The 23294-nt window shown below is 34.1% G+C and overlaps 1 protein-coding gene across 2 annotated transcripts; it reads left to right on the plus strand.

Annotated features, from left to right (window-relative positions):
* The first annotated feature begins 5627 nt into the window (after window positions 1-5627).
* On the plus strand, window positions 5628-22979 carry CRISP3 (cysteine rich secretory protein 3). Of its 2 annotated transcripts, none has more exons than XM_001105287.5 (8): window positions 5628-5723; window positions 12967-13040; window positions 13861-13977; window positions 14778-14865; window positions 16530-16675; window positions 17082-17179; window positions 19124-19212; window positions 21503-22979. In XM_001105287.5, exons 2-8 carry the CDS (start codon window positions 12969-12971, stop codon window positions 21628-21630), a joined length of 738 nt encoding a protein of 245 aa, XP_001105287.1. In that variant the 5' UTR covers window positions 5628-5723; window positions 12967-12968; the 3' UTR covers window positions 21631-22979. The 2 variants fall into 2 exon arrangements, with proteins under 2 accessions (XP_001105287.1, XP_077857448.1); XM_078001322.1 differs by lacking the exon at window positions 5628-5723 and adding an exon at window positions 6522-6700.
* The last annotated feature ends 315 nt before the right edge of the window (window positions 22980-23294 follow it).

Consider the following 23294-nt stretch of genomic DNA (forward strand, 5'->3'; position numbering starts at 1 on the left):
TTGGTTGGTAGGAATTTAAATTAGTACAGCTATTATGAAAAACATTATAGAGATTCCTATAAAAATTAAAAATAGAACTACCCTATTATCTGATAATGCCACTATTGGATCTATATCCAAAGGAAGTGAAATTAGTATGTTGAAGAGATATCTGCACTCCCATGTTTATTGAAGCACTATTCACAATAGCCATGATAAGGAAGCAACCTTATGGATATGGATAAAGAAAATGGGAGATATACATATCTATAACATTTTTTATGTGATATATATATCATATTTTATATGTGATATATGTATCTCACACACATATATATATACACACACACACATACACACACAATGGAATACTATTTGGTCATAAAAATAAGAAAATCCTGCCATTTGTGACAACATGAGTGAATCTGGAGGACATTATGTTAAGCGAAATAAGCTAGACACAAAAGGACAAATGCTGTATGATCTAACTCATATGTGAAATCTAAAAAACTTCAAGTCAAGAAAACAGTAGAATGGTGGGCACTAGAGCTTATGGGTGGTACGTAAGAAGGCGTGTTGAGATGTTGGTTAAAGAACACACATTTACAGTTTGGAGGAGTAAGTTCAAGAGATCTATTTTACAGCATAGCAATTATAGTTAATGGCAATATATTATATTCTTGAAAAAATGCTTGAAGAGTGGATGGTAAGTGTTCTCACCACGAAAATAAAAACCAAGAAAAGTAATACATTTGTCAGTTATCTAGATTTAACCATTCCACAATGTATTTATACAGTAAGCCCTCCTTTAACACAGTCAATACATTTTTGGAAACCAAGACTTTAAGTGAAACAACATACAGCACATCTTTTAATAACCTTGTTTTGTTCAACATCATTTCATTATAATATAAAGGAGAAAAAAATGCTGTTTTTATATATCATTTTCCAGGACCTATTTATGATGTTATATGAGGAAGTACTGTACTACAAAACATGTTATTCCTAATAAATACATACGATTTTGTATGTCAATTTTAAAAATAAATAAGTGCATTTGAAAAAAATCAAAGTTGGATTTGTTAACTTCATTAGAGCCCAAAGTTTGTTCAAATTAATACCAACTCATCTCCAATTTTTGGTATATATACATCTTTTATTTACCCACAAAGTGTATTCCTCTACTTGAATTCTTACAGCCATTACGATGGCCAGTACATATATTATCACCAATCATGTGGATCCATATGTTGTTCTACAGTTTTTTCTCACATGCTAGTCTTATTGCTTCAGCAACTCAGGGACAGAATTTTTCAGTTATCTTAGCACTCAGGTTAGTACAGTTAAGAAATGTTTTCTACACACAAATATTTTGATCCTCACAACACTAGGTATTATTTTTGTCTCTATTTTACAGGCAAGAAAACAGAATTGGATTAAACCCAAGACTAGCAAGAGTCAAGGACTTAGCAAACAAATACATCCAATTAGTGAGAGAAGCAAGACAGAGCCTTGTTTTCTCTTTTCCTTAAACAGATGCATACATAATTTTAAATATGGAACAACTTTTTAAGTTATTTTGTCTGTCCCTTCATTTTTCAGATGAGATAGTTGAATCATGTAGAAGATAAGTGCCTTCACTTTTTTTACAGCATCTTTATAATATGCAACTATTGTAATAATGCAAATATCCCATATTATGGTAGATGCACACATATGGTATTAGGTATTGCACAGAAATCTCATCCCAGAGGAAATGCCTCTGTCCCCCAGATGCTGTGAGAATTAGTTACTGTGCCCACATCTGCCCCCTCTCAAGAGAATTGCCTTTGGCAGATGAGAACCACCTTGTCATCTCCCCACTGCTACTGACGACTGACTGATCATAGTTTAAAAAGGCTGTCTGGAGCACTGCCTCTGTTAATCAGGGAAGACTAGATTTTACCTGAGAACACATTCTTCCTTAGCTCTTTGTCCTTCCCTGTTCTGCTTCACTGTCTTCCTTTCTGCTGCAATGTACTTCCTCAATAAATCAGAGGCAATGTAATTTGTGTCTCAGCGTGTTTCTTGGAAACCTGACCTAAGATCGTGTGATCTTATATGGGTGTGTGCATGTGTGTTTGCGTGTGTGTAATAGATAATACACTGAATGGTAAACACATAAATAATTTACAATTCTGATATTTCAGTCATATAATTAGGCATATGACTGACAAAAAGGAATCAGGATATGAACCAAAGGGACTGAGGAAGCAAGAGAACAATGCAGATAAATTGACACACAGACTATACCTTTCTTGGAAATTAATAAGTCACTAAATTAAGCCATTACATTAAAGGATAATTCAACAAAACAGCAACTGATTTATAAACCTACTATTTATTAATGAGAGGATAGTAAAATTAATTCTAATTCTAAAATGCACCTGAGTCTGTTCTCCTTAATTTATTGATGAGGATACAGAAAATAAGAGATGCTCAATTATTTTTTTAAAGTCATCCTGGCAGGCTTTGATAGAACTGCACCTTAAACAGTTGAATTTCTGGTTAAACTATGGTTGTTTCCTAAAATGCATAAAACAAGAAAGACTTCTTATAAAGACTCCTGAATTGGCAGTTCAATCAAACAAAATGCATTCGTGGAGGCATTTTATGTACTCAGAAAATACCAGGCTTTGGAAGGGATAATAATAAAAATGTTAATAATTCAATTTATTGAGTGTCACATGCCAAGCGTCGCACTAATAGTTTACTTATGTATTCAGTACATTTTATACACAAATTATGCTTTTCAGTCACTAAAACCAACCTATGATATGAAAATTCACATTTCAGAGAAGGGAAAACTGAAGCTCAGACAGGATTTCTCAGACCTGGCAATTTCCAAAGATTGTAATCAGTAAACTATAGGTAGTTGGTAATAATGGGGAAGTAAAAGTCACAAAAAGCTGGATCTGGAGTTCAGCTGTAAGGCAGCGATCCTAGTTGCTCTTGTAGTAACTAATCAGTTTCGGGTGGTCAGCATAGAAATCGCAGGAAGGCAGCATCCAGATGTTGTTGTATCTAAGATGAGAGAAGGGCTGGCTAGGAAGAGATGGAAGCTGTGCTTTATTTATTCATGTTATAGCCAATCTGGTTACATCGTACTAGTCAAAGGGCAGAAATAGAAGAATAATTTTAAAGAGTAAGAAAAGGAGCATTCCTAAAACAAAATGTAATGATTAATAGCAACAGTCACTAAGAGACTCATTGATAAGTTTCCATAGAGTAGTGGGAATAGATTAAAATGTATATACAGGACAAACCATTTGCTCTTTTAAGATGGAACTTGGATATCCAAATAAGAGCTGGAAGACACTCACTGCTAAAATTGGGAGACATGGGTCATGAAGGACCAACAATGACCTTGGGGACATGTAAATACAGAAAAGACAAACTAATCTTGGAAAATGAGAGAACAAATGTGACTAGAAACAGCCATTTTGGACCCTTAAGGTCAGATTGAAGTCAGTCTGTCAGTCCAACGTGTGTATGGTATTTTGCGACCCAAATAGGCCACATGTACTTATTTAGCTTTATAATAAATGTACCAACATTTGACAAGCAAAATGCCTTCTACATGTAGTGGTCATTTAGTCATAACTCAGTAAAAAGTTAGAGAAAAACTATCAAGTTTGAATAATGAGGCAAAAATATTTTTCCTTTTTATGCTGTTTTGTGTCTACTTATGGCAATTTCTCACAGAACTGCCTATAGCTTAGTAAGTCAAACCATGTCATAAAACTCAAGTGCAATCTCACAACTTACAAATATTAGGGGTAGATTTGTCTAGATACAGAAGAAAAGTACACAAAGTGGGAGAGAATTAACACTGGAAATTCTTACTACATGGCAGGCAGCTTACATATATTATGTATCACAATTAAATAAAAATAAGATTACTCCCATTTACAGATAAATATGAAAATTTACAATCAGAATAATAATTTCCTAATAAAGTGGGTACAGTGGCTCATGCCTATAATTCCAGAACTTTGGAAGGCCAAGACAGGTGGATTGCTTGAGGCCAGAAGTTCGAAACTAGCCTGGGCAACATAGCAAGATTCTGTCTCTACAAAAAAAATTAAAAATTTAGCTGCGTATAGTAGTGCACACCATGGTCTCAGCTCCTTGGGAGGCTGAAATGGGAAATCCCTTGAGCCCAGAAATTCAAGGCTACAGTGAGTTCTGATCTAACCACTGCACTGTAGCCTGGATGACAGAGTGAGATCCTGCCTCAAATCAAATAAAATATGATATAAAATAAAATATAGAAATTTCCCAATACACATAGTTACAGAAATTTAGCCCATTTCCATTAGAACAGAAATATGAAGCTTTTAACAACATTCTATGCCAGTAAGTGGAGAAGAGAATGGGCTGTGGATGCTTCTGAGTCTGGTCTTGCCCACAAAATACATTTTGCCACAGAAAGAGGATTGTGTAGAAGGTAGTTTCAAGGTGATTTTTTCCACATAGCTGATTTGGTTTATTGAGAGCTTCCACTTCACATGTTCATAAAGTAAATAGATTCTAGGAGTTAATTGGAGACATGGCAGCAAATGGTTAACCTTTTTTTAATGGTAAAATCCAACCTGATTTTCTGAGTTCTTAACTCTCTTATAACAGACATTTAGAAGTATCTAATTCTTGAACTTAAAATTAACCATAATTTTAAAATGTGCCTATTGAGTAGACATTGATTTGTGATTATATATTTTGTTACATAAATCAATAAATCTAAATATAAAAATGAAAATGAACAGAAACTTTTGAATTGTGCACCACATGGTGCAATCTATATGCCAACATGAGCATGCAGAAATGTCTGTGTGCTATGTATATACTACTTGTGATTTATTAATTTATACTTCTTTATTTATATAAACTCAGTATTTAAGATTATTGTATTTTAGAGGTAGAGGAAATCTGAAATTGTTAGTCCCCCCCCCCCCCACTTCATTATTGTGCTATGGAAACAAGCCTGGAATGATTGAAATTTTCCATAGATGAACAGAATCAAATAATGATAATTTAACATGGAGACCAATATTATGTTTAATTTTATACAACCAGAAAGTAAAAGTAACTACAGCACATCTTTGAACATGGAAATACCAATGAGTTATGGTGTGTTTGGCCATCGAGTTCGGAAAGTCACTGTGGCCTTGTATTTACAAACATTAAAGATAAAATTATTATCCAAAAGAGTAATGTCCAATAGTTTATTAATAAGCATCTTAGATAGCTGTAAAAAACATTGTGTTCTCTAGAGTTCATGAAAATTATGAGCTTAATTTCAATCCAACAGAAGTAATTCTAAAAACTCTAATATTGTGATGATAATAATTTGGCTAAGAATTTTCAAACTATTGACTAGCAAAAATATGGATAAATTATAATATATGAGCTTCAAAGAATAAATGCACAATTACAAAACTTGATATAGCAATTTACTTTTAAAAGGCATTTGAGGAATCACCAAATAATTTCAAAATCATGATTAGAAAATCAGCAATGAAATCTGAGACTATTGGTATGACAAATCCTGTTTCAGGCCTTGTTGATCTAGAGTTACTTGCACAACCAGAATTTGCCAAAACAGGAAATAGGTGTTTCATATATATGGCTCTAACCTTCTCTCTCTCCACCTTCCTTCTATCAGCAGATGAAATAAATACTTCATCCTGCTCTGGAAACCACTGGTAAGTGATAACTCCTTTATTTCAAGGTGAACAACACATTTATGCCTTCTCAATGATAAAGTGATATATTCAGTATATTTTATCTACGATTTTCCAAAGTTTATTGATAACTTTTAATGAGAGTAATCATCTTAACATATTCATTTTAAGCTGAGAAGCTAATATATAGACAGCTTTATTATTCCAAAAGCACTTTTATCCAGTTTAATTTTTAAATAAATTTTTACCTTTCATTCTAAAGTAATATAATTAATTCCCATGTCTATGACTTTTGGAAACAATTGTACTAGAACTATTTTTAATAGAAAAATGAAAAACTATGAATATATGTGTGTGCATACTTTTACATCAGTAACTTTTACTAATATTAAAACATACAGCTATATGAGAAGCCATAGCAAAAGTTTTAAATTGGTTAAAACAAAATTATAGCACTGATCTCGAGATCAAAAAGTATTTTATTAAAGACCATCAACATAAAATACAGTTTACCTCATGAAATGCACTCAGAGTACAAAAAAAAAAAAAGACTTATAAACGTTTTCCAGTCAAAAGTCAATCTACTCAGTCACGTTTATGTAGGTAATTTAAATATAATATCTATCGTGCATATTTCATCTAAGGAAGCAATTTCCACATACAGTTTTATATTCTGTAGCACATTAGAAGTGATTATGAAGAATCAGATATTAGGAGACCACAGAACTACCTAATGACAACATGAAAGGGGTTACTTACCACTAGACAGAAGATTTTAAAGTAAAATGCTTTTCTTCCCTGTGGCTAAATGCTATCCAGGAAACTCTCGGAGTATTTACAATAGCCAAAGAAGATCCGGTGTTGCCTCTTTTGCTAGTTAAAACCAAATCTAGAATGTGTCTGCCTGTATGACTAAGACTTCTGAAAGCAGATCAAAAGTAATTAAATTGATGACAAGTTTCAAGCGTGGGAGTTACCCTACATTGATGAGTTGTAAGGTAAATTGGGCTTTCTGATTTGTAAGAGACAGGGATGAATTGGAAGGAAGAGCGTCAGAATTCTCAAGTAATGTAAATCTGATATTGCTATGAATTTCAGTTATGTTACTTATTGAATTCAAGTAAAAGGAAGGGAATTCATCCTTGAAAAAAAAAGTGCTTCTCAAGAAATGCAAGACAGCTATTCTTATTTGGATATCTTTACAAATTTCTTACTTGATGAAATATAGCAGTTTTGCAAACTTTGCATATTGGCATAGGCTGCTTTCTGTATCACAGATACATAATAAGATGAAAGAAAGTGATCAGAATAAAGATTAACTATTAAATTTTAAGAAAATATTGCGTCAAATACTTTTCTGTGCTGTGACTAGTATATAAATGTGTTTATACCTATAGTGCACGCATTATACTCCCTTGTATTAATGCTTTTGACATCTTTTCTAATCCACATGATCCTTTAAAATATTTCTATAATCTGTTCTCCCTCCTTTGTTTTTTAATGCTGTGATGTTTGGTCTGTCTCTTAAATTTTGTATTTACCTCCATTGATTGATTTATCTGTTCCTACAGTAATATTAAATTTTGTCAACAAAGGTTTGAAGTCTATCTTAATAACTAATATGAAAAGATAATCCAATTAATTCTTCTTTATTTTATTGGTTTATTTATTTATTTGAGATGGAGTCTCACTCTGTCTCCCAGGCTGGAGTGCAGTGGCACAATCTCGGCTCGCTGTAACCTCCACCTCCCGGTTTCAAGCGATTCTCGTGCCTCAGCCTCCCCAGTAACTGGGATTACAGGCATGCACCACCACCATGCCCGGCTAACTTTTGTATTTTTAGTAGAGACGGGGTTTCACCATATTGCACAGGGTGGTCTCGAACTCCTGAGCTCAGGCAACTCACCCGCCTCGGCCTCCCAATGTGCTAGGATTACAGGCGTGAGCCACTGCGCCCAGCCAATTCTTCTTTTAAAGGTTTACTTAGTTATTCATAAGCCACTTAAAATTTGTATTGGAATTAAAATAAACAATTAGGTTAGTTTAGGATTGATATCTTAACCTTAACATGTACCATTTAAAAGCATTACAAAACTCTCAATTTATTCAGAACTTCTACTATGTTCTTTATTAAAGTTTTAAAATTTTCTCCAAAAAGAATTTTTAATTTTTTGTTGTTTCCCAGATACTGTATAATTTTTTTAACTGTTATGAGTGTTTCTTAAATCTTATATTCTAGTTGAGTATTTCCAGTAATAGAAATGGCATTTTTGTAAGTTGATAGTGCATCTAGCAAAATTGTTTATTTTGGTGTGTTCTCCAGATAGATGATCGTATCATTTGAAAACAATAACAATTTTACCTCTTCCCTTACAAAGGTTACAAATATTACATATAAATAAATATATAAATTAATTATTTTAAAAATTAATATATAAATTAATTATTTAAAAATTAATATATAAAAATATTTATACATTAATATTTATATATTATGTGTAATAAATATATATTATATAATTATTTAAATAAATAAAATATTTATTTATAAATATAAACATATAATATATGTATACAAATATAAATATATATTATATAATTATATAAAATATTTATATATTAATATTTATATATTATGTGTAATAAATATATATTATATAATTATTTAAATAAATAAAATATTTATTTATAAATATAAACATATTATATATTAATATAAATATATATTATATATTATATATAGTAATATATAATATACATTATATATTATGTGTAATAAATATATATTATATATTGTATTCGTTATGTTACTTGTATATATTATATGCATATGCATGTATATGTATGTATTTTCTTTTCTTACAGCTTTGATTAGGGTCTCTCCAGTACTTTGTTAAATAAAAGTATTAGTCATTCTTTTCTTGTTCCCAATATTAAATGAAATGCACCTAGAGTTTCTCCAATAACCATTGTATTGGGTATAGATTTGCAGTATATGCTTCCTACCAAATTAATGATCTCTTTTATTTTTTCTTTTAAAATAAAAAAAAAAAACTACATATAGGGATTGAATTTAATGACGTATTTTTGTCATATTACTTTGCTTTAATCTGTTAATGTGATGAATTTTACCAATGAATTTTCTAATTTTGAATTATTCTTGCAGTCCTCATATAACTTTACTTGGTCATGATATTTTTAACATATTTTTGAAATTGGTGAGTTAATATTTTGTTAGGATTCTTGCAATTCATTTATGAAGTGGCCTTATGTATTATTTACTATTATTCTTATGTCTTTTATGAGTCATCAAGGAATTATATCCACTCCTCAGATTACATTTCAGGAATGAAACAGCATTGGGAGGATGCAGCCAAGCTAATTTGAATCATACAACAGTAGGGAGTAAGAAGGTGTGACTATAAGTGACTATAAGAGCACTGGAGAGTGCTATCACGCATGACCTTATTATCATCAGTCCTTCACACAGGATGGTTCTTTTTTTTTTTTTTTTTTTTCGTTTTCGTTTTTTGAGGCGGAGTCTCGCTAAATCGCCCAGGCTGGAGTGCGGTGGCGCGATCTCGGCTCACTGCAAGCTCTGCCTCCCGGGTTCACACCATTCTTCTGCCTCAGCCCCCTGAGCAGCTGGGACTGCAGGCGCCTGCCACCGCTCCTGGATAATTTTTTTGTATTTTTAGTAGAGATACTCCTGGATAATTTTTTTGCATTTTTATTAGAGATGGGGTTTCACCGTGTTGGCCAGGATGGTCTCGATCTCCTGACCTCGTGATCCGCCCGACTCGGCCTCCCAAAGTCCTGGGATTACAGGCGTGAGCCACCGCGCCCGGGACCCGCATAGGATGGTTCTTACAGCTCCGTGATACTACTTTGCTGACACATCGCACTAGAGCAAGCGCTTTTCTGTTGTTGCAGAATTTTGCAAATAAAGAGGAATCAATGACTGTTTTGAGGCAAGAGTGGGAACTAACAGGCATTACTTTAGACCAACCACTGCTGTTGGATGCAGCACTCTCCTCCCTTTCACATTCATTATACACAACGCACGCGCACGCGCACACACACCCATATACACATTCTAGAAGTCATGAAAGACTTTATTCTCCTCAGATTTTCTCACTATCTTTTCAGTATTTTCTTGGAATCCCTGTTTCCCTCTTGCTTCTATAATTCTTTCAGAGTTAATTTTGGGGTGACAGTAAGAAACTTGCCTACTTTGATATTCTGCCTGGAATAGAAGCCAAAGGCTTGCTTTATAAATGAACCTTTTGATTAATTCTTCTCTTATCAACTAAGCAAATTTGTCCTACTTCCCAATTTGCAAATCCTTATTTCTACAAAATGGGCTGCTAAGACGAGATATGCCTATAGAATTTTTGTAGATATATGTTATCAGTCAATATGCAGTGATATCAGGTCATTTGAGACAACATATAACACTCCCTTTTCCAAGGGAGTGTTTCAAACATACCAGTGGTCCTAACATCAGTGTGAAGAAGGCACAGTATGTTACAGTTTAATTGTATTACAGATATTTATGCTTCAGAAAGACACAATTTGCTCTGCTGTAGATCTGGAATTAGTAGCAAACCATCACTATTTGAAATCATAAATCTTTGAAATCTGGGGACTTGGTTTTTCTCTAATCACACTTGAGATGAATTATTAATTTCTTTGAAAAAGGAAAACCAGAATAGAACAGAAAACCATATAAAAGGTGGGACTCAGTGACTTACACAAAGTGCAAAATAACTCTTTCAAGGGAAATGAAGAGAAATCTAATGTTTATCTCCAAGAAATAGCAGAAAAAACTGTATAACTAATACATTTAGAAATTGCTTCATGCAAGTAAATGACAGGAGAGGCAATTTTTAAAAAATTCTTTCTAGTACCTTCTATGTGACGCTACTAAATGGAATTGCAAACAAATCATTTTCCACTTGCACCTGCTATTTACAGTAGTCCCTGGGGAGGAGAGGTGAGGATGGAGTGAAATATTACAGCGACCCTCTGTCACCATTATTGGTCTTACTGCTGATGATATATCTTTATCATATTTGCCTCATTCGAATTGTTTACTCCCTGAGCCCTGAATTGTGCTAGATTCTTCCCCATCTCTCTCCATAAAGCATTGGAATGGATCACTGTAAAAGGAAATAAAATCTTATTCTCCTGTTTTGCACACATGAGAAAATTCAACCAGCTCCCACTCTGGGTACTTGAATGACAAGCTCCCGCAATGATATACCAGGACTCTGAGGGCAAGAACCAAGTCTTGTTCACTTGATCATGTGCACCAATATTGTAACATGTTATCCTGAATAGAGTGTACGGAATTTGATAAATGTCTCCTAAAGGAAAGAAGAATACCTAATTGTCTTTGACTTACAAATGAAAATAAGGATCTGCTTTTCCTCTTTTGCTCTCAAACTCTGAAGGAGGCCCACTAGAGGGCCCACCCCTAAATACAGCACACTATGAGTTAGAGCATCCACATATTAATTTAGAGGTGGAAGCGGGCCCGGATTAAGTTATTTTTGAGTGAGTTTCAAGGTCTGTAACACTAGTAGCTTGAAATGTTCTGGAGTTCCAGATCTGCATTCTAGCACTATCATTTTTCATGGATTCCTTTTTTTTTTTTTTTTTTCAGGCTTCAAGTGTATTTATTGATGCATTGGACAAAGTAAAACCACAATTGTTATCAAAAAGTATATCTCTCTTTCTGTCATTTTCTTGTTCTTACATTGGAAATATCTTTGAAAAAGTGATACAAATGGATACCAGCGAAGTCCCATATTTGTGGGGTGATTGTGCAGCAGTGCTGGGATGGGATGGTTTGTGACATTGACTTTAATAGCATGAAAATGGGTTTTGCAATTGTGTATCAGGCTGCATCCCAATACTTAGATTCACAGTGGGTGGGGTGCGAGAGTGCTGGTTAGCAGAAAGGAAAGCTGAATTTAGTGCTGGGGACCAATTTGGGGTGGAAAGTTCTTCCTTTGGGAGTTTTGTGGGGATTTGTTGTTAGCTGAGTTCATAGTCTAAGGGAGACCCACTCCCAGCCCTCAAGAGCTGAGGTTCAGGAGGAATCAGTGAATAACTAAGAAGGAAGAGCTTTTGTAGGATGAGTCACTACTTCTATTAACACTCGGTCCAAAACAGAAGGCTAAGGATCTACCATGTATTATTTGTTCTGCTTTCTTGTTTTTAAACTTAACATTGAAGCATAAGCTTTTTCTCTGAGGTTACAAAACCACCATAAATATAGAGTGGTTTTTATGTCTAATATACTGCCATAAGAGGATGTACTCTCATTTACCTAGACATTATAGCTCCCTATTACTAAGCATGTAATTAATTTACAATGTTTTACCTCTTATAAATGATAACATGATAAAAATTTTATGCTTAAAACTTTTCCAATATAGTTTATAATTTCAGTAGGATTCCAAGAAGTTGAATTAGTGAGACAAAGAATGTGAACATATTAAGGATATTAATACAGATAGGGTTAGTAATCCCTTAAAAGTGATAATCAAATTATTACCTTTTTGGTTTAAGTTCCAGAGGAAAAAATGTTGCCTTTTTAAATTTGAGGCATGGTACTAAAGATAAAGTTTTGAGAGGAAAGGAGTTAGGATGCTAGCTGCACAGGTAAAGTTGAAGAGAGTAGTTTAAAAGTATGCACGAAAAGCATACACTTAGAGGACTTTCTAGGGTTCGAAGAACGGCAAGTATATGAGCCAGATCCCTGATGGAAAAGAACTGGCACAGGCTAACTTGTAATTTGAAGAGATGTTAATAAGAGTATATTTATAAAAGTATAGACAGCACTTAAGGAAATCAGCAAGGGCTAATGCGGTAGTATCCCTGTAATAATCACAGTTGGAAGCTACTGAATTGTCACTGTGAAGAATCCACTCCTAGAACCTAAAGAGAGCAGTTACAGAGAGAAGACTGCAGAGCTGCAGAAGAAGGAGGTAGAAAGTCCTTAGCATTTACAGGCATGCTTCAAGGGCTTCAGTAGGGAATTTGGGTTTGTTCTTTATAGTCCCAGTTGGAGGCATACTTCGAAAGCTGAATCCACTGTCATTCTGCTCACTCCATGTGACAAGTCTTCTGTTACATTAGTAATGAATTTGGGATAATGGAAGTCATTACATTTCTCCCACCCTCATGTTACTCAGCAGTTCATGTACTAATCATTTTAATGCAGATCCCTGTTCCACCGGTTTTGTTTTCCCAGCAATGACATTATTCCCAGTGCTGTTGTTCCTGGTTGCTGGGCTGCTTCCATCCTTCCCAGCAAATGAAGACAAGGTATGGTTAAAGTCAAAAATCTTCAGAAAAATTCAGGCAACCATGAGGGATAGCAAGCTACTAGATCAATCTTCAAAAGTGAAAAGGACTAGAGTGTCTGGTACATCATAAAGTACTCATTAGTAGCTCAAGATAGTTAACATAATTATGTTTAAAGCTGTGGTGATCGACATGGTAGCCCCTAGCCACATGAGGGTATTGAAGTTCATTAATTAAATGACTTTGCTCCACCCCACAAATTGCCTTGGAGACTTTTTTTAATGTGGTAAAACTATCTTTTGAGTGATCCCATAAAATTTGCTACCTAATACATAAAACTCTTTTATTAGAGTATTGCATGTTACACATGCACTTAGACTGAGCCTAAGCATTTTTTCTAAATACCAGACACCATTTCAGGCAGAAATTCCCCCTAAAGTCTTAGGGTAAATCATATAGCCCAATCCTTACCACTTCTTTGCTGCAGCCTGAGTGTGAATGTCTTAATAATTCCTATCATGTACCCTTGTCACTATAAGATGTTGTCACTCATATATCTAGAAAAATCACATTAAGACCTCTCTTAACCCAGAAATTGGTGTTTGTGGCCTCAGAGGAGATTTTAGTTTGTCATGCCATGAATTATATCCCCAATCTGAAAACTTTCATATAATACTTTTCCATTAAAAAGTCATAGCTTTGGCTGTCATTGACAGTGTTTACCTAGTATTGGCTCAAACACTTTTTTAAAATGGTCCTTGTTCCCTCAAGCTAACATAGTTACTACTCTGCGCAATTTCCAACAATGTTAAAAAATAATTGTAATTTTATCTTCCCTTAGGATCCCGCTTTTACTGCTTTGTTAACCACCCAAACACAAGTGCAAAGGGAGATTGTAAATAAACACAATGAACTGAGGAGAGCAGTCTCTCCACCTGCCAGCAACATGCTAAAGATGGTAAGAGGTGGTATATTGCAAAGGAGAGGGGTGTGAACAAGCTGTGGAAGGAGCAGGCGGCTGGCAATGAAAATCTCTTAATAACTTCAAGGTTTACAAAGTTCTGTCTCTATTTTGTTATTTCATTTGAGCTGTGTAATGGGCAGAGCTAAATTTCTTAACTTCTCTTTATAATGGTCGCATAATGTCAAATTCATAGGGCTATTTAAATTATGGAAGCAGAATCAAAACCAAATCTTTGGACATACAGTGAAAAGCCATTATGCTTTTCTGCTCCTTATCTTATCTGTCCTAATCTAAGATCAGAAAGACCTTTTTCGTTTAAGATAAATGCCGTTTAGGGTAAATAACAATCTACTTTTCTGGGCCTTGTACCAAAGGCCACATGTCTCCCAAACATATTCAGTGAAGGGGTGGGGGGGAAAAAGAACTGGAAGTGAAGTAAGCCAGCTAATTACTTCATTGTCAGCAAAAGCAATCTCAACACCTCCACATGTTTATCAATATTTAGAGTAGGATCATTACTAAAAATCTTTATGTTTCTGTTGTCCTGTCATAAATAATTAGGCTATAAACCTAGATTTTTTTTGATTACTTAGGGTAGGCATATTACCTATATTTCTTTGTGGAGCAGAAAAAGGCACATCAAAAAAATATATATTTGATTACTATACAAATCAGAAGATGCTTGCACAGAAATTTTGTGATGATGTAAATCAACCTATAACCTGATTATAAGGCTTATGCTCCTGTGAGGTTTGAGATATTAAGTGGATATCTTTTTTCTGTCCTTGTTTCAGGAATGGAACAAAGAGGCTGCAGCAAATGCCCAAAAGTGGGCAAACCAGTGCAATTACAGACACAGTAACCCAAGGGATCGAAAGACTAGTATGTAAATTAGGAAATATTTGTTGAATAAATCAACAAGTAAAATAATAAGAAACCATGTTATAATGTTGCATTAAGAAAAGTTTGTAAATAAATATTGCTTCTAATGCTACCTTTTTCAAGATAGAATATCTCTATATGTAGAGATAACTCTGAGAAGCACCATCTGAGCTTATGGTTTTACGTAAATTTTACAAAAACTGTCTCAGGCAGTATCACATTTGTACCTCTCAATCAGCTCATGAGTAAAGCAGGTTACAGATCATCTCTTTCCCAATTACAGAGATTAGAAAACTAAGTCTGGAAGAAAATGATGATTGGTAATTAATGTCATATATAGGAAATCTGGAATTAGAATTTCTGGCTTCTAAATCAGTATCCTTTTTAGTGATAATATAGAGCCTATTTGTGTTTTGAAACCTACTTAATTTTGTTTTTATAAAATATTTTAAATTTTGTCAAACTGTTCCTGAATTTTACAAAAAAAGATATTTAACACCAGTATTAGCTTTTACTATTTTCTTTTGAATTTTTGATGATGGTAAGCCATGTCTTTCATATTTGCTGGATGTTTACAATGCATACTATATTAGACAAAATAAAAATGACCTGCAAGACATAACCTATGCATCAATAAATATAAAAACAACTAGATAAAATATCATATGGATGAGCTATCAGATAAAGTATTTATTGAATTATCAAAAACAACATAGGTAAAGGCAAGCCAAATTTACAAGTGGTAAATAACTGGCTTGTTTTGAAAATAGGACTGCCATTGTTATCTATATCCTTGATATTAAAACTATAATAAATTTATGAAAGGAGGTAACTATGGTCACCAGAAGATTGAAAGAAATGGTCTTGAAAATCCCAATCTATTGTTAAAATCTTAGCTTCTTTCTTTCCCTCTTAAAGGAACTATACAAAGGTAGTTTATACTCTCTTTAAGTAGCATGTAGACATCCCATGTTAAGCCATCCAAATATAAATATTAATTTCAGGGCTTGAAAAAGCACTGAAGTATTTCTGGGCTGCAAGGCACTTTTTTCCTTATTTTTTGAGCAAAGTGTGGCCTGTGATGTTCTGATTTGCTAAGAGGAGGCCCGTAACCTGTGAAAATATTGTCTTTTATGGTGTCATTTTCTTCATGTTTGGGCTCTTAAAGACTGAGCATAAGACTTTTTTTAAAAAATTCACACAAAATAATAATTCTAACCACTTATTCAGATTCCTATATATGAAAATCTCTGGTGAATACGGACTAGAGCAGGAGAGGAATTACTAAATTGATGCTTGCCTTCAGCAAGCTCACATTACAAAGCTGAAAGCTCATAAGGCACACCCATGTGAAGAATTCAATGTGTAAATAAATGAATCCAGGGAGAGCAGATATTAAAGAAAAAAGGGTTCTCCATCTACTCAAAGTTTTGCATGTTGAGACCAACCTCAAGTATTGGGCAAATCTGGCTTCTGTTCAGCTTATAGCTGATAAGGATCTGAGGCACCCTCCTTATGTATTAGTTGATAGTCATTAATGATGGGCATTGGGGACAGTATTTAAAAAACAGGGATTCTGCTGTGTGGAGGGGGCGGGTGGGGGGTGTGTATTTTGCCATTGCATGCTTTATTGCTTTCCTCATGAGTGGTCTGTTCCTTCTTAGGTCTAAAATGTGGTGAGAATCTCTACATGTCAAGTGCCCCCAATTCATGGTCACAAGCAATCCAAAGCTGGTTTGATGAATACGAGGATTTTGACTTTGGTGTAGGGCCAAAGACTCCCAATGCAGTGGTTGGACATTATACACAGGTAAAGAGAAGAAATGAAAAACCACCTCCTTTACAAGTGCCCTAAAAAAAGGATTCTTCAAATTTTGACTGATTCCAAGTTGAATTTGGGGGAAATTTTCAAGTGAATATAGAATAGTCTGGCATTTGGTGAGTATTTCAGCTGTGAGCTGTCATTTTTCAATAGTCTGCAGGATCATGGTAGGGAAACATAATCTTTGTCTAACAGTCTCAAAAAGGAATGTACATGGAAATGTAATATTTTAAAAGTCTTTTAGTTTGATTCAATAATTTAACTAAATATAGCCATAAGGTATAGGCAAAATATGTCGGTAATATTCTTCTCCATTTTGTATTTCCTACTACTTGTTTTTCGGTATTTCCTTCTTCTCTAATGTGCTCTCGTATGTTCACTTATGGGTTTATAGGTTGTTTGGTACTCTTCCTACCTCGTTGGATGTGGAATTGCCTACTGTCCCAATCAAGCAGTTCTCAAATACTACTATGTTTGCCAATATTGTCCTACGTAAGTATATATTTTAGAGTTTATTGTCAATAATGCTAAATACGATTTAATATTTAATATAAAAACAAACCAAAAAGCATATTTCAGTAAAGGTGAAGGAGATTAATCTTTAGAAATATTTTCTAAAGTTGAGACACATTCAATCTACTTCGCAGAAAGATCAAGTTTTCAGTTCCAGTTCCAAGTGTTATTGAACAGGGAGCTGTCTTTCCTCATGCCTAAAATAATTTATCTCCTCGCTCAATTGCCTTTTCCTATGCTCATGGTTACTTCATGAGTACAGGTAGTGTGTAGTTGTCTAAATATAATTTTATCAGTTCATGCTAAGTTTACATACGAGAAACTGAAAGCTTGACAATTAGTCCAGGGATAAAGTAAGGTGACAAACAAATGAGTAAAGACCCATTTTAGTAATATCAGTCCTTTCTGCTCAAATGCTCTTACTCATGCTTATCAGAAAATTTCACATTATACATTAAGAAATGATTAAATCTTGGACCTCAAAGACTTTTCAAGAGATCCCCAATATGTTTCAAATAGCCAAGAAAAGATAATATCTTAAATTTTTGCTTCTTGGAATTTACCACAAAAACATTTCATGGAACCGTTAAGATCATAATTTCTTAATTATCTTGGGTTTCCTGAAGAAAGTCCACTTTTTTTCTCAAGCAATATATTTGACTTACTCACACAGAAAAAATCTGTGGATATATTGAAGATATATTCACAACATATCTATTAGCTTTAATTTCCTTTTAATATTTGAAATTGTTCACCACTAGTGGGAGGGGCTTTCCCCAAACTCAGCTTTCTGCATGACTTATTTTGAGGCTGTAGATATCCCAGGTGATGTAGGATTCCAGTTTGAGAAATATGACCTGTAAGGTCATTTTTCAGCAAAGAATTATCATTGTTAATGCAGAAAATTGAAAGACCCTGGGAGACTGCCCCCAAATGCCTGGTCATGAGAGGAGAGCATCTTGAGTCTGCATCTGAGTGAGAGTTGGAAGTAGTAATGAGAGAAAGCAGGAAAAAGAGAACTTCCAGAACACTTTGATGTCTATTTCACATTTTTTTAAGTGCTCACACACCTACCGTTATATTCTGTGAAGGAAGGCTGAGATTCAGCTACATTGACTTGGACTGTTAACCTACTTAGTGCAATTAAGACTTTGGCTTTCTTGTATTTTCAGATGATAATTACCGATAGGAAAATAATCATCATTGAGGTACAGGCTAGTCACTGTAAGATGAACACACAGAGGAGATTAATATTAATTAAATCTTTTTTTCCCCTAACATTCCCATTCTTGGCAAACATAAACATCTCATACACACCACCTGTAGACATTCCCAAACCTTCCTGAGCACAGTACCCTTTCACAAACATACAGCAAAAACCATGTGAAAATCACCACCCCACCTAAAAGCCAAAATTTATGCTGAAACTGTACTTACCCTTCTTCATATTATAGAAATTATGGTATTTTTTATTTTTAATTATAAGCTACATTTAACATTAAATGTTATTTTTCATATTGCAACCTTCTGTGCTTCAGGAACTTTTATTATCTCCCTAGGGGATATGTTTTAACCCTTGCCAGAACCTTGTGGTACATCATCTTAGCAATTTGACCAAGTCTATTGGGAGATGAAGTGTGTTGCCATATCGAAATACGCTCTAAAACCTTTAGACTTTAATTATCCTGTTTCAGTTTCTCAGGTTGAGAGACTATGGTCAGGAAAGTGAATGAATGTGTGAATTATTCTCTTAATTTGCATTATTGTCTGAATATCCTCTGAGAATATTATATTTTTAATTATTTGACATAATTAAAAACATTTAATAAATACCCATGTATATTTGGTGACTGATACTAACTTTGGAACATAAACTAAACAGAAAAATGAAAAATATTTGACATTTTTTATTTCAAATTTCAGTGGTAATTGGGTTAACAGACTATATGTCCCTTATGAACAAGGAGCACCTTGCGCCAGTTGCCCAAATAACTGTGACGATGGACTATGCAGTAAGTTTAAAGTGATTAACTTGATAATAAAATAAAATGATCTGACATTTCTTCTAAGAATTGGGAACTCTGAAGACAACCAACTTAAGCAATGCTTTCATGCAAAGGACAAAAAAAAAAAATCTGTCTGGCTCTGTCACCCAGGCTGGAGTGCAGTTGCGCCATCTCAACTCACTGCATCCTCCGCTTGCAGGGATCAAGTGATTCTAATGCCTCAGCCTCCTGAGTAGGTGGGACTACAGGCACGTGCCAGCACACCTGGCTAATTTTGTACTTTTTGTAGAGACAAGATTTTGCCATGTTGGCCACACTAGTCTCAGAACTTCTGGCCATCAAGCGATCTGCCCACCTCAGCCACCCAAAGTACTGGGATTACAGGTGTGAGCCATCACACCCAGCCTTACGGAGTGTTTTTAAGTGAACATTTTACACTGTTCAGTATCTATGTATTATTTGCAATGTAAAATTTGACCTGTTATCATATGTAACCTGATGAAACATTTACCATCCATTTTATATATTGGCATATATGAAAATGTGTCTGTGAAAATGACACATTATAATTAAATATGAAGTTTCTCCTCATAAAACTTTATATCATTATACAAAATACGGCATATTTTAAAAAAGAAAAACAAATAGACATCTAAGAGTATGAGACCATAGAATATGGCTCAATCTAGACAGGGCCTCCAAATACTGCCATTTCTCATATGCTAATGAATTTATCATACTAACTTCCTCATATTTGCCATAGTGTAGTTAGAGTCATCAAGTTTAATATAATAATCACTTGCATTTCCGCTTGCTAATAATTTTTATATGCATTTTTAAAGTCAAAATCAAATCTGTATGTAGTATTAACTCACAGAAGCCTCAAAAATATTTTAGCAAAAAGAAGTAAAATAAATATATATCTCATACAATTTCATTTTATGCTTTTATAAATAAAAATACAAAGAGTTGATATGTTTGTTTAACTAGGATGTATTACTAAAATTATTACTGACAATGCAGTCGACCCATTCGTTGAGATTTTTACCTTTCAAATGCATTCACCTGACTGAATTGTAACATTTTTTTCTGACTGAATTGTATAGCAATAATTCAGAATATTGATAATACCAAAGCTATAAATCAACTAAAAAAGAAAAATCCAAATATTTCCAGCACTGCCAAATGCTGTTTTCTAAGAAGCTTGAAATTTATCTTATTAGTAATGATCAGCCAACTGAAAAATTTTAAACAGAAGAATGATAAGATCTGAACTGTGTTTTCTAAGGAGCTCCTGACAGTAGTAGGAAGAAGCAATTGGATGAAAATCAGCTAGGAGACTGTTGGAAAAACACACCCTCAAAAACAAATGAGTATCTTTACTGCATTAGTGCAAAATGAATGAAAAAAATAGACAGGTATGAAAAATAGGAAGAAAGGAGAATAGTCAGTTGTTGTTACCTCGTATTGTTGAATATTGATTACAAAAAAAAAAATAGAAACAAGTTTCAGTTGATTCCTGGCTCCTGGCTTGAATTGTTTAATAGTTGGGAGTGCCATTTCTCTGAAACTGGGTGAACCAAATGAAGAATTGTTGGGAAATAACAAAGAAATGTCAAGCTTGTAGACAGGATGATGAATTTAGTTTGAGATTTGTTGAGTTTGTGGCCACTGAAGGACATTCAAGTAGAAATGTCCAATAATCATAATGACAGTCTCTCCACCTTTTACATTATACATTGACATCTTCCTATAATAATTACTTAGACCTGAGAGAAAGACTGGTGGCACTAGAGTCTAGAACTGTGTTCAATGACTTTCTACAATGATGAAGATGTTCAATATTCTCACTTTCCTATAAAGTCGCCCTTAGACACATGGCTACTGAGCACGTGATATAACTGGTGTTGTTGAGGAAAGACCTGAAATTTTAATTTTATTTAATTTTTATTAATTTAAGTTTAAACAACCACATGACAAGTATCTACCATTTTGGATATCGCAGTTCTAGAGAAATCCATTTAAATTAATTTTACTCTGCTCACTCGCTGAGTGAGGAAAATATGTCAGTTCATCTTAGAAACATTTCCAAAAGCTCGAATTTAAAAATGAATCTGTGTGTTTACCTAAGAGACCTTGTGTGTGTCCCTCAAGATATAGAATGGCCATCTTAGGGTAACAATGCCAGTTTGTTTGCTCACTTCCGTACTCTCCGTTCATATAGAATGTATTGTATGTGTTGTTGTTATGGAAGAAAATGATAATGAAGTGACCGGTTTCTTTGTTTTTATTCCAGCCAATGGTTGCAAGTATGAAGATCTCTATAGTAACTGTGAAAATTTGAAGCGCACATATTCCTGTCAATATCCGTTTGTCAGGGACAGTTGCAAGGCCTCCTGCAATTGTTCAAACAGCATTTATTAAATTCGCAGTACACACCGAGTAGCGTTATGTAGAGAGGAGTCAGATTATCTACTTAGATTCGGCATCTACTTAGATTTAGCATATACTAGCTGAGAAATTGTAGGCATGTTTGATACACATTTGATTCCAAATCTTTTTCTTCTGGATCTGCTTTTTATTTTACAAAAATCTTTTTCATACAAATGGTTTAAAAGTAACAAAATCTATAACAACAACTTTGGATTTTTATATATAAACTTTGCGATTTAAATTTACTGAATTTAATTAGGGTGAAAATTTTGAAAGTGGTATTCTCACATGACTAAGTTCAGTAAAACCCTGGATTGAAAGTGAGAATTATGTTCCTAGAACAAAATGTACAAAAAGAATAATATAATTTTCACATGAGTCCTTGGCTGTAGTTGCCTTTCCTAGCTCCACTCTAAGGCTAAGCATCTTCAAAGACGTTCTCCCATATGCTGTCTTAATTCCTTTCACTCATTCACCCTTCTTTAGAATCATCTGACTGGCATCCTCACAACTGAGTTGAAGCTGTTCCTCCTAAAACAACCCTGACTTTTATTTTGCCAAAATCAGTATAATCCTTTGTTTATCTGCATAAATTTTACAGTAGAATATGATCACACCTTCATTTTTAAACCTCTCTTCTCTTTGACAAACCTTCCTTAAAAAAGGATCCAAGATAATACAGGTAAATACCCTCCACTCAAGGAGGTAGCACTCAGTCCCCCACCTTGTGAGTCTTCACTAAAATTAGTGACTCATTTCCAAAGAGTGGAATATGGAAAGGGAAACATAGTAACTTTACAGGGGAGAAAAATGACAAATGCCTTCTTCACCAAGTGATCAACATTAACGTCACCAGTGATAAGTCATGTGGATTTGTTCTATGTAATCTTTCTAAAAATTCGTAATCCCAATCTAATTATGAGCTAAAACATACAGCAAATCCAAGCTGAAGGACATTCTACAAAATATCCCTGGGGTATTTTAGAGTATTCCTCAAAACTGTAAAAATCATGGAAAATAAGAAAATCCTGAGAAACAATCACAGACCACATGAGACTAAGGAGACATGGGAGCCAAATGCAATGTGCTTTCTTGGATCAGATCCTGGAAAAGAAAAAGATCAGTAATGAAAAGCTGATGAAGTCTGAATAGAATCTGGAGTATTTTTAACAGTAGTGTTGATTTCTTAATCTTGATAAATATAGCAGGGTAATGTAAGATGATAACATTAGAGAAACTGAAACTGGGTGAGGGCTATCTGGGAATTCTCTGTATTATCTTACCAAATTTTCAGTAAATCTAAGAAAACAATGAAAAATAAAAAGTATTTTGAAAATAAATACAAGAATTTTTTTCTTGACTCTATGACACATCATAGCTTTTCTTCAGATTATCTAGTTATTCTTTCCTAGACTTTTACTCTTAACCTTCAGTTCCTTTATCCCAGTGCTATATGTTTGATTTTGTCCTTTCCGGTAATATCAATGATTAGGTTGTCATATCAGATGGACTTGTTTACTCAGTATCAAACTTCAGTAAAAATTTCAAGGATCTAAGTAGTCATGAGGCAAAGGAAAACAGGAAGGTGCAGGACCACCAAGGCAGCTCCTAGATGATATTTTTGGCTGCATCTCTTAATCTCTTAAGCAATAAAT

The sequence above is a fragment of the Macaca mulatta genome, chromosome 4 (assembly GCF_049350105.2).
Source record: "Macaca mulatta isolate MMU2019108-1 chromosome 4, T2T-MMU8v2.0, whole genome shotgun sequence".
NCBI lineage: Eukaryota > Metazoa > Chordata > Mammalia > Primates > Cercopithecidae > Macaca > Macaca mulatta.